Here is a 17,322-nt window from a genome sequence, read left to right on the forward strand (position 1 = left end):
AGCAAACAACTGGCATGCATGAGAATAACAGAAACCCTAACACTGACATTTCAATACCCTTACTATGCAGTAAATCAGATTATCCGCCAATAGTCAATACTGCTGCCTGTGACACCTGTTTATTAAGGGCAGCACGAGTTAGCTGATGCACTAGTGTGGCTTTCAGTGAGATCTCCCATGTTGATGACGTGCTACAGGAGCTCAAATAAGAGCATGGTTCAGCCTTGATTTCCTGCACATCATTTTTCTGCTAGAAATGTCCCAACACAAGTTCTAAACACCGCATTACTTCTTACTTGTCAGGCCTTCTATGAAAGTAGCACGTTGTGCATCTCCACTGATTGTCAAGACAAGAATTTTGTATAGACGTCCTGGAGTCAGAGCTGTAAACCAACACTCCTCGACAGTATTCCCAAGGAAAATGGGTGGGAAGATCTTCATATCATTGTAGAGGAGCTGAATCTCGTATTTATCAACATCACCCTCAGCCTTTGACCAAGTCACCTGCAGATCTTCTGTGCTTCTGTTACTAAGAGTCAGTTCCTTCACTGACTCTGGCACTGAAGAGGTGAAATGAAAGGAAAACTTATCAGTACTTCTTAACAGATCATAACAAAGTATAGAAAACAGCTCAAGGCCATATTCCTGAGCTACAACTGTTCATTCAGTTCCTTAGGAAAAGCAAATTTTAAGAACAAGATATGGTAAATAAAATTCTTAAGTATCTCAGGATGCTTCCGGGGTATTTACTTACTTGTTCTGCCAAAGACCCTCTCACTGGTTTCATACTTCCCACTTCTTGTGCTGACTGTGACACTGTACTGCCTCCCTGGGACCAGGTTAGTGAATACACATTCATTTTCATCCTTTGGGACACTTTTTGTTTGGATGAAATCATTGTTGTTCTTGATAATCACTTCATAACTATCAAAAGATCCAGAGGCATGTAGCCAAGACACCTTCAAATAGTCACTTCTGGCTGAATTGCTGACAGTAAGTCCTTGAACACCTGAAGGAACTGAAAAGAAAATGAAACAAAATTAAAGATGCCGAAAGTAGTCACTTCTTTAAGTCAAAGGAGCTGCTGTAGTGGATTATATCCGTGGTGATTACCAGACATTTCTGAAGAAGTCGCACAATGCACACAACACAGATTAAAGCAATCCTCTAACCTTCTAAAATAGTAACTGGACAGTTTCCAGTCTGGTTCCTGTCGTATGTCAATGGTCTGCTTTTCCAATTTTCAGTCCTTGTGAACAACTGTATCAGTTTTGCTTACAGCAATGAGTTCCATGCACTGACAATGAGTTTGCTTCTCCTCATTTATACAGCTGCCCCTTGGATTTTCACGTGTGTCGTGAGAAGACTAAAATAACACTTAGTGCACTAACTTAACAGTCTTTGTGATTTTAACACTTCTTACCACACTTCCTTTATTCTACTGGCTTACAAAGTGTAAAGCCTCAATCTTAACCTTTGAGAAGGTTTTGAAAAGCTTTCCATCATTATGGTCACCCTTCTCTGAAATTTCTCTATTCTAAGCATTGCATAATCAAAAACAACATGGAAGTATCACGGAATTTACTCATTTATGTGACACCTCACTAACATTTCAGTAGTTATCTCCTATTCCTTGCTTTCAGCATCTGCATAACTTATATGGGAGATGCTCTGCAGGATATATTTCAGGAGTCATGTAGAGGGGTTAAGAGCAAGAAAATGCATTTGAGGCATAACAGATACATGATTTCTGATCATTCACAAGAGCTGACACTCAGCTTCTATTCACACTAAGGTCATTCTGTATGACATAAAGCAGCAATAGGGACATAAGAATAAGACAGTCAGTAAAGTTGTAATTTTATGGTTTGATTCTTCAGCCCCTAATCATGCATCATAGTTTGGACAGATATTCATGTGTTACTAATAACGGCTATCCAAAGTTGTTGTGGTGACTGGATTTACTCAAAGGCTCTATTTACCTGTTCGTTCCTGGCCGAAGGAATGATTTTCATACTTCCCACTCTTTGTGGTTATCATCACGTTATAAAGTGTCCCAGGAGTAAGGCTGCTGAAAGAGCACTCACTGAGAGACTTGGAAATGGTGAGAGTCTGAATAATATGGTCATCGTGAGATAGTGTTACCAAGTAACTGTCTAAATCTCCAGAAGCCGGCAGCCAAGAAACACTGAGGTAGTCACTGCGACCTGAGTTATTTACTGTTACTCCAGTCACACTGGAAGGAACTGTGCAACAAAAAGAACAGAAAACAAAACAGAAGGGCTTTAATTAGTCAATTCTTATTGTTAAGGATGCCTGGAACACAACCCTGCAAAATGAGCCACCTGGGTATCTGAGGACTAGGGAGCTCAGCACTGATTCCCTCTCACAAGCAGTCATTGCTGTTTTGAACAGAGGGAAGTCTTTGGTGGCACCATCCCAACAAGATGAATTCCACAAGATGAAATAACTTCTGAAAGTGCCATTCATCACTAGCAGCAATAACCACTGATGCTCGTTTAGAGTATGAACATGTTCCATTTACAATGAGTTCTCTGACGCCTAGTGGCCAAAATATGAAATCAATTTCTTTTTCAAGCAAGCAAGGTGAGATCAAAGGCTCCATGCAGCCAGAACTTACATCAGTTTCAGGTACAAAATTATTGAGAGTTATTACAGAGGCAGGCTTACACCATATGTAACTGCTCTACCTTCAGTGGATTTTGATATACTGAACTGACTTACCTCAGTAGAGGAGCTGGCTGTCAGCTATCATAGTCAAAGTTATTAGATTTCACAAAGTATGTATATATATCTTAAAGTCTTTCAGTGTTATTCTTCAATGGTTTTTATTTTTCTTTCTACTTGAAAATAGATGTCTCCAAGGAAAACACTGGAACAAACTGCAGAACGTTCTGCTTTTGCCAGCTTCACATAAAGGGTAAAATTGCACTGCATTGTCAGCTTTTGCCTCCACTCAGTATCCAAAGAACTGCTACTACATTTCACAGGTTATTAAGCTTACAGGTTTCGATGCAATAGTAAAATCTATTCCATGCAGTGTAGCAGGGGCTCATAAACAGTACGTATCACTGGTGGACATTCTTTAACGTTAGAGGAAAAGAACAGGTCATGAAACTGAGATCCAAATTTGTCCCACCACCTTCAGGCATCTAATTATTCACATGCCACAGTAAGAAGCAATCGCCCTATACTGCTACACGGTCAGTACAATGAGAAAGGCCCTTCCACGGAGCAATTCACCCACCACAGCTGTACATCACAAGCATGGCATATTTTTTCTATGATACAGAATGGTCCTTCTATAGAGAGCTCCTACTGCAGGCGGAGCAGATAGCTCCACAAAGTAATCTAACCTGAATCTCAATCCACAACATGTCTGAGCTTACACGCAGGAAGCATGCATTGAAACCCATGTATTTCTGAAGTCCCAGCCCAGTGGCTTAGCTGCAAGACCATTCTCTTTAATAAATTTGCTTTCTAAGAATTCAAAAAGACTTGCTGGAGTATTTCTTTTTTACCTGTCCTCCCCTCTGCAATTGTTTGCCTTGAAGATATCCCTCCACTGACAGTGGTGACAACAACTGAATAGAGTCCTCCAGGTTTCAGGGGAGAGAAGTGGTATTCATTGGTTTCACTGGGAACAGTTTCATTCTTAATGACAACATTCTCATGAATCAGTAGTACTTGATATGAGTCTACGTCTCCCAGTGCTTTTGTCCAGTTGGTGAACAAACTATTGGTTGATCCCTGACTTGCAACAGTCAGACTGGTCACTTGGGCTGGCACTGCAAAGAAAGAGGTCATTATGTTACTGAAGAGAAACAAAATAAAATAGCCCCAAATAACCCAAGTTTAGTCACAATGAGGAAGTACATCAAAAGAGCTTTCCAATTTGGAGCCAGACTCAAAAGGACTAAAAATAACCTGTAGACTGTTTCCTGTCTGATGGGATGTGGTCTATGGGAAACTATGGTACAGAAACATCTCTCAGGCTTCAGCACAGCTTTTCTTGGTCAGACCAAAATGCCTCAAGATCAGAGAACTGGAAGAGGCAGCATGCTATAAATGCCATTAAACAAAAGCCATCAATTTAGAAAATCATTTGTTCTTGTGAAGATAATTTCAAAGACAGCCTTTCATTCCCCTCTTGCCCTCCTAGTCTCCATCTCGTATTCCTATTAAATGGCAAACCAGTTTGATGAATGCCCCAGACAGTCACCTGTCCTTCAAAGAACTCTATGTCAAGACTCTTGCAGTTCAAGAGGTAACGAGATGGAGGGTTTTACTTTTTATGTCAGAAATCTGCAAGCTTTAATCAAACAAAATTATTATTTAAGCATAAGCTAATGAACTCAAGACAGACCAAAAAGGAAAAAGGAAGTCTACAAACAAACATTTAGCAGAAATTCCACTCAAAATACAGTTACTTCTTTCTAAGTACTTCTGCTTATATGACCAAGCATAACTGAAACAAATAATCCATTTGCTTTGGAAAATATGATAGCAAGCTTCTTGTTTCATATCAGACTTTTTGCTGGATTAGCTATCATCAATAAAAGCTAAAAAATCTGGTACTTAGCTGAAAAAGGGCAAATTCTGACCAATAAACTGGCAACAGAAACCCTACTTTCTTTCTTACATTGTCACAGCATAATGAGATCCACCAAAACACAGAAATGATGGATTGCTCTGCTACAGATACTTTTATCATTATCTCGGGCTTCATTAAAAGCTGACCAACCTATGTAAGACCTACTTCTGTCATATTTAGAGAACTGTTTTGAAAGTTGATTAGCTTGTCCTATTGAGAAGAAGGTTCAGAGGCCTGGAATGCTTATTGAGACTTGTATTCAAATTTACTGATGTTCCTCCTTTATCGCTTTGAATGTAATGCTGACACATTACCCCTGCATGATGTGTTCTCAAGCACTGCTTCGTATTAGTGAAGCAGTACACTGTAACCTCTATGTTTAAACAGGCTGTTAGGGTTGTTAGGCAGAAGGAAGTATAATCCCAGCTATTCAATCGCATACCAGAGAAATTAAGTTTAAGTCAATCTCTTAAGGAATCGGAAGGAGTTGCAACACTTCAGTAAGGATCACTATCAAAGTCGTAGGCATGATTAGGTTCATATACCAGCATCTTGCTTTCTCTTGGCTTTGCAGACCAAAGCAGTATTTTTAAGACTTTGTTAGCACTGAAGAATGCATAAGTCAAGCAGAGCAAAGGAACACATATGGTTTAAAACTTGCACACGTGCACAAAATTAGCACCCTGTAGGGGGTGGGAATGGGACTTCACTTGTGTCACAGTCATCATTCTAAGTAACAGATACGGAGTTTGGAATCAGATGAGCAGAAAGAATCAAAATATCTTTTCAAGGTCACATATGTTTTTTGTCTGTCAACCTTGGAATGTTTCCCCTAAATCAACATTTTCCTTTGTGGGTTTTTTTTTTTCCAGATGATGCATGCTTTCAATCAAGAAAGATATGCATCCCTAAGATATGCAGTGAAAATTGTTCTTCTTATATGGAATCTTCTGTTAATGTAGATTGATCTGATATGACACAATATTTCAGAGAGAAGTTTTGCCAGAAACTGAATATCTATTTTCCCCAAACTTCAAATAAATACTGCAAGATATCCAGGAGTCACAAATGAGAGACCAGAAACGTGGCTCTTCTGTTGAAAAAGGAAACATAAATTGAAGAGTTTTGATATTTAGAGACTGAGTTCATCCAGTTCACTACGAAGCAATCGAAGTAGATGATAGTTAATAGAAGCAAAGATCAAAATAGACTGACAGGACAGTACCTGTTCTTCCTTCCACTGAAGTCCAATTACTTAAAATCCCACTGATGGTGGTGATGGTTGCTGTGTACTTTCTTCCAGGCACCAGCTCGTTGAAAGTAAATTCTTTAGCTTCTTTTCCAAGCCCCTTTTTTATGACAGTAAGATCTCTGTCTCCCAGTGAAACCACATAGCTGTCCCATTCTGCAACAGGGGTCACCCACATGACGCTAAGCGAAGACTCATTCGCATGCTTTACACGGAGCTGGAGAACAGGCTCTGGAGCTGCAGAAGTACATAAATATCACAGGAACATGCCTTGTAGTAAACATATGTGCATATCTCAAGCTGCTGTGAAGAATCCAACCAGAAATGTAACAGTAACAGAATTAATGAAGAGGAGATTCTTTACTTTTCTTAGGAAGTCTGTCTTACAAATACAGCATTTGTGCTGTTCTTCCAGCAACGGGTTGTGGTGGCAGATTTCAGCAGTGCATTATGAGTGCAATGGTAAGGCCTAAAGGTTTAACACATACTATAGTGTGAATAGAAATTCAGTGAAGTCAGTAAGCTTACTCTGGAACCATGGATGTTAGATAGGGCTATAAAACTTCAGTACTGTAAAACACATCTAGGTCAATTTGGCTGTGACAAACAAGGACGTAAACTACAGGGTGAGAGTGACATTGATTCTATGCTGGTTTATATCTCAGTGAAGTTGGGAGTGACTCCCAATTTACAGTTGTATAAAAGAATGCACTCACAATCACAGAGCACTTCTCGCCTAATGTAGTCTCTGATCTGATTTTGTCTCATAATGAAATCCAGCTCATGTTCCAAGAGTGTGGGCTGACTTAAGAGAAAATTAAATGACAACAGGGACGAATACCTGCTTCCTAACATGTACAATATGTACTTGAATGTGGATTTGTCACAGTTGCGATACACTCACTGCATATACTGTTTATTGGACCACGTTCTCATCTCTTACCTGTTTCAGTCAAAAGTAACACCACAAGCTAAAGTTTTGTGTAATCTCTATCAAAGTAAGCAAGATGAAAACCTGTCCTGGTTGATCACACTGGTGAGAAGTCGGAGAAGATTTTAGTTCTGCAGCTTCTACTGGTCTTACCACTGTGCAAAATCAACAAAATGAAATCCTCACAGAGTAATAAGTAAGGGCATAGTGGGAAAGGTGGCCACTAGAAAGGATGAGGATGAAGTTGGGTGGTCCCATCTTATCACATATTCTCCTGTGAGATAAGACTCAGCCTTGACTCCTGCTTGACACTCCTTCTACTCCAAGTCTTCTTGTCCTTTAAACTGCACTTTTTTGTATTTACAGAGCAGAAAAATTAATAGCTGTTTCTCAAGTTTGAAGCCATCATATGTGGCTTTGACCAACATGCTCCAAAAAAACCCATTAATGTCACTGCAGTGTATACAGATTTCTTTTGGAAAAGCCAATTTGAACAAACACCTTTTTCTTTATGGAGCACAGGAACAAGAATTAGGATATAATGGAACAGCCAGTTTAACGGACACCTTAGCCACCTTTGGTTAACACTGTTGCTACTAATTTTAGTCATCGAGATCTGCAAGGAAACCAGTTTCCTACTGATTATACTGGCAAACTATTCAGTGAATTCTATACTGCAATATTTAAAAGACTACAGAGTGTACCTGTAACAGGTACAAAATGTAACCGCAATGTTGTGCATCTATTGTTATGTCTCAGTCTCGACAGAATGATCTGCCATAAGTTTCATTAATGTATTCATCATGGAAATAACTTCTGAAAGTTTTCACAGAAGTGTTAGAATAACAGTTTTGTTGCTTACAAGGAAGCTTTTTTTTTTAAAAAAAAAAATTATTTGTGACATTTATTTGTAGGCTCCCAGGCATTACATCTTTCTGACTGCCCGCAGAGACAAGTTTTGTATTTTCATGCCTCCTGGATAAGCACACTGACCTGTTCTCCCTGTGCAGCTAGCCTTGCTCTGCAAATCACCACTCTCCACAATGACCTCAACTTCGTACTGCCTGCCTGGAATGAGGCCCACATCATGGACGAGGTGCTCGGTCACGTTCTTTCCCAGGGTGGTGTTGAGCACCAGGGCAGAGCGGTTCCAGAGCAGCAGATGGTACCGCTCCCAGTCTCCCGCAGGGGGCAGCCAGTTCACCCGCAGAGTCCTCAGCCAGCCACCTCCACCGGCTTTCATCTCAGAAACCTTCTGGGGAACTGAAACACAGAGATGGAGAGCGTCATTCTCAAGTGGGGGATTCTGGGCAGGACATGACACTGGCACAACATTCCTCACAACACAGCTACAGTAGAGGAACTCAGATCAATTTAAGCAGCCTGAGGGGTCTTGTAACAAAGGAAGGTGCTCTTTTTGAAGACATTTGTACTCTTCCCCCTGCACAAGTCACTCCCATTTTCATTCTTGGTTTCTGACAAAAGAAATTCATTTTTTAGCATAGGGAAAATCTCCGCTGTGCACCTCTCAGGTGCATCCTGCAGGTTTCAGTTAGTTTCCCAGCTACTTCCTGGAGTTAATTAAGTTTTCTTAGAAACTGTATATCACTTTTTTTAAGTTAAGGCCAAATTTCCATCACTACAGGTAGGTTCCATTGCCACAGGCATTCTCTCAACACAGCGTGACATGTGTTATATTCGCTGATATCCATCTGTCCTTATGAGTTACAGAGGGATCCTAAGAGTCTGCACCCCTTCACTGTCTGTAGACCTGAAAGCCAAGATTTATAGATCTTTCTTTAGGCCACAAAATGTATACTGAGGTGACTGTTTTCAAAGCTCTTGGTGTCTATGGAAAAGAAAGGTCAAGGGAAGGAGCTGCACATGATCAGCACCTTCTGAAAAGGTACCTCTACATTTCCAGCTTGAAAGTACTGGGTCTAGGTCACAAATGTGGGGATCACTGGTTTTAGTGGTAACCTGAAGCCCTCCCTTCAAAGGGAAGTAAGAATTAATCCTAATGGTCACTAATAGTAAGATAGACAAACAAAATCAACATGCATAAAACTGGTCCTGCTTTGCACTTTCTGGACTTTAAGGACTTTTCAAGTACCATCCAAACACATGCTACGGCACTGAAAATAAGGCAGAAGATAGATAGATATATCAAGGTTGTTCCTGCCTTTCACAGGGGTTGTGTAGTTGCAAATTACAAATATTCTCTAAAATAAATACTCTTTCAGCAGAATTTATATTCATTGGCTCTGAATTTATTAGCAATTTATGTATGTTTTCTTCTTCTATTTATGTATTTCTCTCATCTAAATTCTACTTGGGTTGGGCTGGTGTGGAGAAGATCATATGTCTCTTTGGCTGGTAGGGCTGTAGAAGTATGCCAGGGCTTTTCTGATTCAGAACTCGTAAGAGTTGCCTGAGAGAAAATTACACTTCTGAAAGAAGACAAATAAAATAGAATCCAGCTTTACTCAGACTGCCACATACCTTCCTTAGTCCATGCTGCTGTCAGCAAAGAAAGCTAAGACCTAATGTTTTCCTATTTGAAAGTTTGTGCCTGGAGCAAGAGATCGTATTAGAACATGTAAAATCACTTAAAAATCCAATCACAATTTGACTACGTGCAAACTTCCCTGTAATGTAACTCATTTTACATAGTAAACTGAGTTGAACACAAGGCATGGAATACTGTAGAACAGTTTTGGAACAGATTCATGCAACTATAAGATCCCAAAATGCACTATTGTTTCCTGGTCCCAAGGTATGCTGTAGCAGCTTTTGGCTGTTAAATTAACTGTTGCCAAGGAGTCAGTAAGGAGTACTCTAGGAACAATACTGAAATATCGTATTTTGTCTGGAATCCAAATAATTTTTGCTCCTGAAATGACTTTCTTCAAGGACAGCACAGGCAAAAACAGCATTGGTTGAAATGTTCTTACTGAAGCAGAAGACTTACATGTCCTGCCAGTTGCCATCTTATCAGTAAACAGTTCACCACTGATTGTGCGGGCAGTAATCTGATAAAGACGTCCTGGAGTTAGTTTGTCAAAGTGAGTCTCTGTGACCGCTGGCTGTAAAGTTTTGACTTCTTTAACTGATCTAAGATGAGACAGAGTGATGTTATAGAAATCGACGCTTCCTGAAGGTCTTCTCCACTTAACTTTTAAAGTATCGAAGCTGTCATCATTAGTCACTGTCAAATCCAAGACTTCAGCTGGGGCTGAAAAAAAAAAGACAATAAGAAAGAAAGAGAATAAAACATTTTAACCAAATTCTCAATTTTGAAGTTCTTAACCTGCTTTGCATTTTTTTCCACTAGCTATTCAGAAGTGCAGCTATTTCATAGTCCAGGTTTTAAAAAGGGCACGGATAATATTTTCAGCCCAAATTATAAACTCTAAGTATCAGAAAATCACAGAATCACCAAGGCTGGAAAAGACCTTCAAGATCATCTAGATCAACTACCAATATTTCCCCACTGAACCACATCCCTTAGAACAATATCTACTCATTCAAGGATGGTGACTCAACCACTTTCCTGGGCAGCCTGTTCCAATGCCTGACCACTCTCAGGAAATTTTTCCTAATATGTGAAATGACCCTCTCCTGGCACAACTCGAGGCCATTCTCTCTAATCCTGTCACTAGTTACATGGGAGAAGGGGACAACCCCCACTTCACCATAACCTTCTTTCAACAGCCACAGAGAGCTGTAAGGTCTCCACTGAGCATCCTCTTCTCCAGACTAAACAATCCCAGTTCTCTCAGCCACTGTCTCTGTAAAACCTGTGCTCCAGACCCCTCAGGATCTTTGTCACTCTTCCCTGGACACGCTCCAGGGCCCTGAAGTCTTTCTTGTAGTGAGGGGTTCAAAACTGAACACAGTACTTAAGATGCAGCCTCACCAGAACTGAGTACAGGGGGACGATCACTTCCTTGGTCTTGCTGGCTACACTGTTTCTGATACAAGCCAGGATGCAACTGGCCTTCTTGGCCACCTGGGTACAATGCTGGCTCATGTTCAGATGAGTGCTGATCAACACCCCCAGGTCCATTTCCTCTACATAGTCTTCTAGTAACTCTAGTGCACTCAATCCCCTCATCCAGGTCATTAATAAAGGTATTAAACAAGACAGGCCCCAGTACCAACCCCTGGGGAATACCACCCGTGATCAGTCGCCAACACGATTTAACTCCATTCACTACCACCCTCTGGGTCTGGCCCTCTAGCCAGTTCTTCACCCAGCAAAGAGTGTATCTCTCCTAGTCATGGGCTGTAAATGAGAATCAGGGAGTTAAATATTTTTCAGTGACGCGAAATAACCAGACTACATACTGTCTCAGTTCACTAAGAAAGTTGATACAGAACTTAAGGACCTATTTCATTTGTGACACCATTCCAGTTGGGCTCAAATTATTGGTAACTTCAAATACTTGATGGAGCTGACTATACTAAGCGAAGCAGATAGGTCTACATAGACAATTTAAAAGCTAATTTAGCAGCTAACTTTGCTGTGATGATCACTTAGGAAGCTAAATTACCTCAAGGAGTCTGTAACTTCCTCTACAGCCTTTGAAGAGAAACACCTGTCAAGGGTAACTCAGCCATTTGTTATTCTTATGTATGTTCTAATATAGTTAAATTATAATCTTAGCTTCTTGTTCTGTTGTGACAAATTCTGAAATCATACCTGTCCTAACTATTTGAAAAGCAGTGCTCTCCAATTCTGCAGCTTGGGTTATCACAGAGAGGTTATACAGATGTCCAGCCGTAAGCCCAGAAAAAGTGTAAGAAGTCAGAGGACTTTCTTGATGACTCTCATAAACAGTGCCACGATTATCAAATAACACCAGCCTGTACAGATCCACGTGCCCAGAGCCAGGAGACCAAGAAGCATGGATACTGTCTGTCTTGACAATAACCTGGATGTTCTTCACAGGGGATGGCACTGTTGGGATAAAAAAAACAAGAATACATGCTTAAGGCCTAATGGCCACCTCCATGATTTCAGCAACCCTGAACAAATTTACTTTTGAAGTATGTTGAACTTCTTTAGGGTTAGTGAAAATCTAACCCCAGACTTATGGCCAATTAGGTAACAACAACATTCCTCCATTTCTAGCAAATGCTTTGTTACATTAGTCAGTCATATTTTCTTCACAGAAGAGACCTCGAGAGGTCTATAAACTGCCTGTCAAAGCAGGTCCCTTACAATAGATCACACAGGTAGTTGTCCAGACAGGTCTTCAATATCTCCATAGAAGAAGACTCCACAACCTCTCTGGACAACCTGTTCCAGCGCTCTCTCACCCTTACTGTAAAGTTCTTCTGCATATTTCTATGGAATTTCCTATATTTGTGTTGATTTATAATCAATAGATATTCATATATATATTTTGCCAGGTAGAAGAATTATATAAATTTGCTAATTTTTAAGCACAGAACTACAGTGAAAGAAGTCCTACCAGTAGATCCATTTATGCGAAATTCCGGGGTACTTTTATTTCCAGCAACTGCGGTGAGGACAATACTGTATTTATTCCCAGGGACTAGGCCAGTAAAAGTTTCTTCAGTTTTTGAAAATCTTCCTGGTATGGAGGATTCCTGTAGCTTTTTATTACTACGATCAAATACTGCTATACTATATGAGTCCACCTTTCCTGGAGAAGGATCCCACTGAACCTGTAAACTTGTGAATGTAGTTTTCTCCTTATTAATTTCAAAACGAGGTGGTGGTAAAGGATCTGTAATTAAAACAAACAAACAAAAATCAATAGCAACAACAACAAAAGAAGAAAAAAGAAAACACAAACCAGTATTTCTTGCATGGGGACTGTGAGAAGTTATGTATGGTACTAAAAAAATAACAACAAACTTCCACACATCATCATCCTGTCAATGCTCTTCAAAAACTCTTCTCCATTTCTGAACAACAAACTACTGAAACCTGCCTTCAAGAGACTCCTATAGAATTCAGAAATTTTACTCGTGTATATGTGTACATACTCACACACACATTGCTACAGAAAAGTGTTTGCAGTTAGTTGTGGACGTAAATCATGAGCTTGAAAATCTGATGATTAGTAAAACAATAATTACTGTAATAAGAAATATCAAAACAAACAAAAAAACCCGAACACACATAATACTCAGTGCCTCAGTATAACATAGTTTTCACCACTGACTTTCACTTCCAAGCTTCCTAGCATTCACACATAAACACTATCGCTAAATCAGCAAAAGGACCACAATTCTTTGTTTTTCATATTTCCTTCAACCACTTACAATAGAATAAATAAGCTTTTCTGGTGTAGTATTGTTTATAGAAATCTAAGAAGTCCAAGCAGTACTCTGGACAAACCTTTAAGAAAAAAAAATGAAAAGATAATAATAATTTAATAACTTAATTATAACTATTTCTCAGAAAAGCACTCTGTGGTCATTATGTTGCTTATTAAGCAGGTCTCAAGTAAAATCACCTGGCAAATACACTCTAAAGGGATGTCAACAATTCACCAAAAGACTGGTTGTTTCTACTCTCCTGCTATATTTCATTTCTCACAAGGCTTCATACAAATCAAAAGAAATGCACTATATGTCAGTGTATTAAGGCATTGACATTTCTATCTCCCAAAAAGGTTAAATAAATGCATAATAAAAATTCATTAATACAACCCAGTGCAGAAAATAATGTATTCACAAGACAGGAAGTAAAAGAATAAAGATTTCCCAACAACTGAACAATTAAATTTGGCTTCCACAGGAGTGTGCTTTTTGCTATTCTTGCCTAGCAATCAAGGAGTGGAAAGGACATCCATTTTTTGCTGTGGAAATCGGTGACAGGGTTTCAACTATCAGCATCTCCCTCATAATGGGAGATTTAAGTTAGGAAGGAGAGAAAGGTAGAAGGTTAACAAGCAGTCCTGTGAAGGTTGCTAAACAAAAGGTATGGGGTGATGTAATGGGGTGGGATAAGAAAATCAACAAAATGGTGCTTGAGTGGGGTCACCTCCAGCACTTGCAGGTTAGCAAGGGTATGTCTACAATGCACCATTACAGAGAAATATCTCAGACCTTTTCTAGGAACACAACTTAGTGGGTTAAGCATCCTAAGTGGCTGTACACTAAAGTGTGCAGTATGGAGAATAGACAAGATGAATAAGAGATCGGGATCATGGAGATGTGGCAGAATGGTCTCATGACTGGAGAGTTGTAGTGGAAGGACTCAGGCTCTTTAGTAAGGATGGGCAGAAGAGACAAGAAAGGGATATCACTTTTTATGCCAGTGACCAGCTGGAATGCATGGAGCTCTTGCTGGGGGATGGATGGAGAGCCAACTGTGAGCTTATGGGTTAGGATTAGGGGAAAAACAGGGCCAAGACACATTATAGTGGGGATATGCTACAGGCTACGATACCAAGAAGACCATGTGAATGAGGCTCTCTATAGACAGATAGGAGCAATCTTATGTTCACAAGTTCTGGTCCTCATGGGGGACTGCACGGGTATCTATTGGAGGGAAAACACTTCAGGGCATAAAGAATCCAGGAGGCTCTTGGAATACATTAATGGCAACTTTCTTCTCCATGTGATAGAGGGATCAACAAGGAGAGGTGCTGCGCTGGACCTTGTTCACACTAACAAGGAGGGGCAGGCTGGTGGAGAATGTGAAGGTCAAGAGCAGCCTCAGCTACAGTGATTGTGATATAGCAGAGTTCAAGGTCATCATGACAGTGAGAAGTACACACAGCAAGCTCAGAACCCTGGACTTCAGGAGAGCAGACTTTGACCTCTTTTGGGATCCACAAAAGCCCTAGAAGGAAGAGAGGCTCTAAAAAGCTGGTTAATATTTAAGGATCAGCTCTTCCAAATTCAAGAATGCATCCCAACAGAGAGGAAGTCAGGCAAAAATGCCAGGAGGTCTGTATGGATGAATGAGGAGCTCATGGCAAACTCAAACACAAAAATGAAAGTCACAGAGACTAGGGTGAATGGATGAAGCAAGGAAAACTTAAACTTGGAACAGGATCAGGTTAGGGAATCAGTAAGCAAAATGGACATTCTCAAGTTCATGGGTCAAGACAGGATGCACCCAGGATTGATGAGGGAGCTGGCAGATGTGATTGCATGGTTGTGGCTGATCTTAGCAACAAGGATAAACACCCAAAAACTAGAGGAAAGCAAATGTCATTCCTATCTTCATGAAGGGCAGGAAGGAGAACATGAAGAATTACAGGTCAGTCAGCTTCACCTCAGTCCCTGGGAAGGTGATGGAACAGCTAATCCTGGAAACCATTTCCAGGCACACAAAGGAGAAGAGAGTCATCAGGAGCAGTCAGCAGGCATTCATCAAGGGGAAGTCACGTTTGACCAACCTGATAAGCTTCTATAATGAAATGACCAGCCTGATGGATGAGGGGAGAGCAGTGGACATTGTTTTCCTGGACTTTAGTAAGACCTTTGACAACATCCTCCATAAGATCCTCATAAAGAAGTATGGGCTGGATGAGCAGATAAGTGAGATTAAAAAACTGGCTGAATGCCCAGGTCCAGAGGGTGGTGTCCGGTGGCACAAAGACTAGTTAAAGTCCAATAACAATCACAGTACTCCAGGCAACAGTACTGGGTCTGTTTAACATCACCATCATGTATGATGGTATACATTGGACTTTTGGTAAATTTACAGATGATGTGAAACTGGAGGGTGTGATTGACTCACTGGAGGCTCATGCTGCCAACCTGATGGAAGTCAGCTTTGCAGAACAGGACCAGAGTCCTGGTGGACATCAAGTCAAATATGAATCAGCGATGTTCCCTAGCCACTAAGAAGGCTAATGGTATTCTTGGCTGCATTAGGTAAAATATGGTCAAGAGAGGTGATCCTTCCACTCTACTCAGCATTTGTGTCCATGCCTTGAGTACTGTGTACAGTTCCAGGCTGTGGAGTAGAAGAGGGTCATGGACATAATGGAGAGTCCAAAACAGGACTACCAAGATGATTAAAGGGCTCAAGCACCCTTAAAAGCTACACAGACATGGCTCTGGGTGATCTGCTCCAGGTGATTCCATCTGAACATGGTGGTTGGACCTGATGACCTCCAGAGGTGCCTTCCAACCTGAGATCTCTGTATCAGCAGTGCTTTAAACACTGATGAAGACCATTTTTTTTTTCCAGTGCAGCCATTTCTGCCCCTTTCCCTAATCAAGGCAGATGAAAGAATATGAGATCGCCTCCCATTCTAGGAATAGTGATAGGAATATCATGGGGATAGGGGCTTTTAAGCTGTTCTTTTCCAGAAGTTTCATTGATTCTTAGAAATCTGTGATGAGAATGTATGATGCAGGGTTTGGATGGTACACTCTGTCAAACAAAGCACTTCAAAAGAAAAATACAATTACAGTGTCCCCTTGAACCTAGTTCTCTGCTCAAATCCACATTCTTGCTATGGACCACAGAGACACTGTTGATATTCAATCAATCAATCAAATGAATAAAATAAATAAATAAAAACTATCTTTTCTTCTTGAACCCTTTCTTTAAGGCAAAACTAATTCTGCTTAGGTCTGAAAAAAATAACCAAAACACACAGTAAAAATAATTAAACTCAAAATCTGAGCACATCAAAATTCAGGCCAAATAAAACTTCACCCAGTTACAGCAATTGAAACTGGAGGTTTTAATAAAAAGTGTCAGGAAATCTTAACAATAGGCTAAGAGTACCAGCTCCACCTATGAAATATGCTAAGAGACTAGAGACTATAATGCTGGCAAAAGTGAATAGCAGGGACTTGTTGATTGAGGGCAATTGCTCTAAGCGGAAAAAGTCAAACTTGGGGAATCTGAAATAAATTCCAGTGCTATGTATGATCAGATACACAGATGGCTGAGAAAGTTTTAATTTGGCCAATAACCAGAAAACAGTCATGCTTTAATTGTTAAGAAGTTCAACTCTCTCTCTGACAAAGTTAGGATAAGGTAGACTGGTCACTAGTCCTGCAAAAGTAATCAAAATTGTAATCCACATTATTTGTCAAATACTACAAGACAGTTCCTACATTTTTAGAAGTGCTTATACTATCCTAATCAATCTGCCTTCCAAGGTACATCAAGAAAAAAAGAGGAAAAAAAAAAAAAAGAGTTGCGTGCCTAGAAGGTGAAGTTCAGAAATTCAGACTTTATCTAATCTATCTGGTCCAGAAAACAAAACACTCAGTGCTCTGTACATCCGTTAGAACAAAGGAACAATGAGATTGGGAAGTGCCTGGGCTGAAAGAGCCCTGGATGGAAACAAACACTTAAAAGGCCATTTACATTGTTATACAATTCTCTGCTGGCAACAGTACAACAGTGATATATCACAGACATAAAATATTTTCAAAGATATTTTATGTACCATTTAATACTATAGGAATTAATGTCTCTTGGTCTACAAAGTCTAGGATACTTGATGTTGCTTGAATTACATCACACCTTCATTTTAACTTCTGAGAATCTGCTTTGAGGACATTGCT

The 17,322-nt window shown here is 40.1% G+C and overlaps 1 protein-coding gene across 3 annotated transcripts in view; it reads right to left on the reverse strand.

The window, feature by feature from the left end:
- The window catches only part of PTPRB (protein tyrosine phosphatase receptor type B), a 59,171-nt gene that overhangs the window by 24,172 nt on the left and 17,677 nt on the right, over window positions 1–17,322 (reverse strand). For all 3 annotated transcript variants that reach the window (XM_015855961.2, XM_015855978.1, XM_015855969.1), the window contains 9 exons: window positions 12,276–12,554; window positions 11,501–11,758; window positions 9,767–10,030; window positions 7,789–8,058; window positions 5,841–6,101; window positions 3,543–3,809; window positions 1,983–2,246; window positions 755–1,018; window positions 297–560 (listed from right to left, as the gene is read on the reverse strand). In XM_015855961.2, coding sequence (XP_015711447.1) covers window positions 297–560; window positions 755–1,018; window positions 1,983–2,246; window positions 3,543–3,809; window positions 5,841–6,101; window positions 7,789–8,058; window positions 9,767–10,030; window positions 11,501–11,758; window positions 12,276–12,554 — 2,391 coding nt within the window. The remainder of the gene's footprint in view (window positions 1–296; window positions 561–754; window positions 1,019–1,982; window positions 2,247–3,542; window positions 3,810–5,840; window positions 6,102–7,788; window positions 8,059–9,766; window positions 10,031–11,500; window positions 11,759–12,275; window positions 12,555–17,322) is intronic.

This window comes from Coturnix japonica, chromosome 1, assembly GCF_001577835.2.
Source record: "Coturnix japonica isolate 7356 chromosome 1, Coturnix japonica 2.1, whole genome shotgun sequence".
NCBI lineage: Eukaryota > Metazoa > Chordata > Aves > Galliformes > Phasianidae > Coturnix > Coturnix japonica.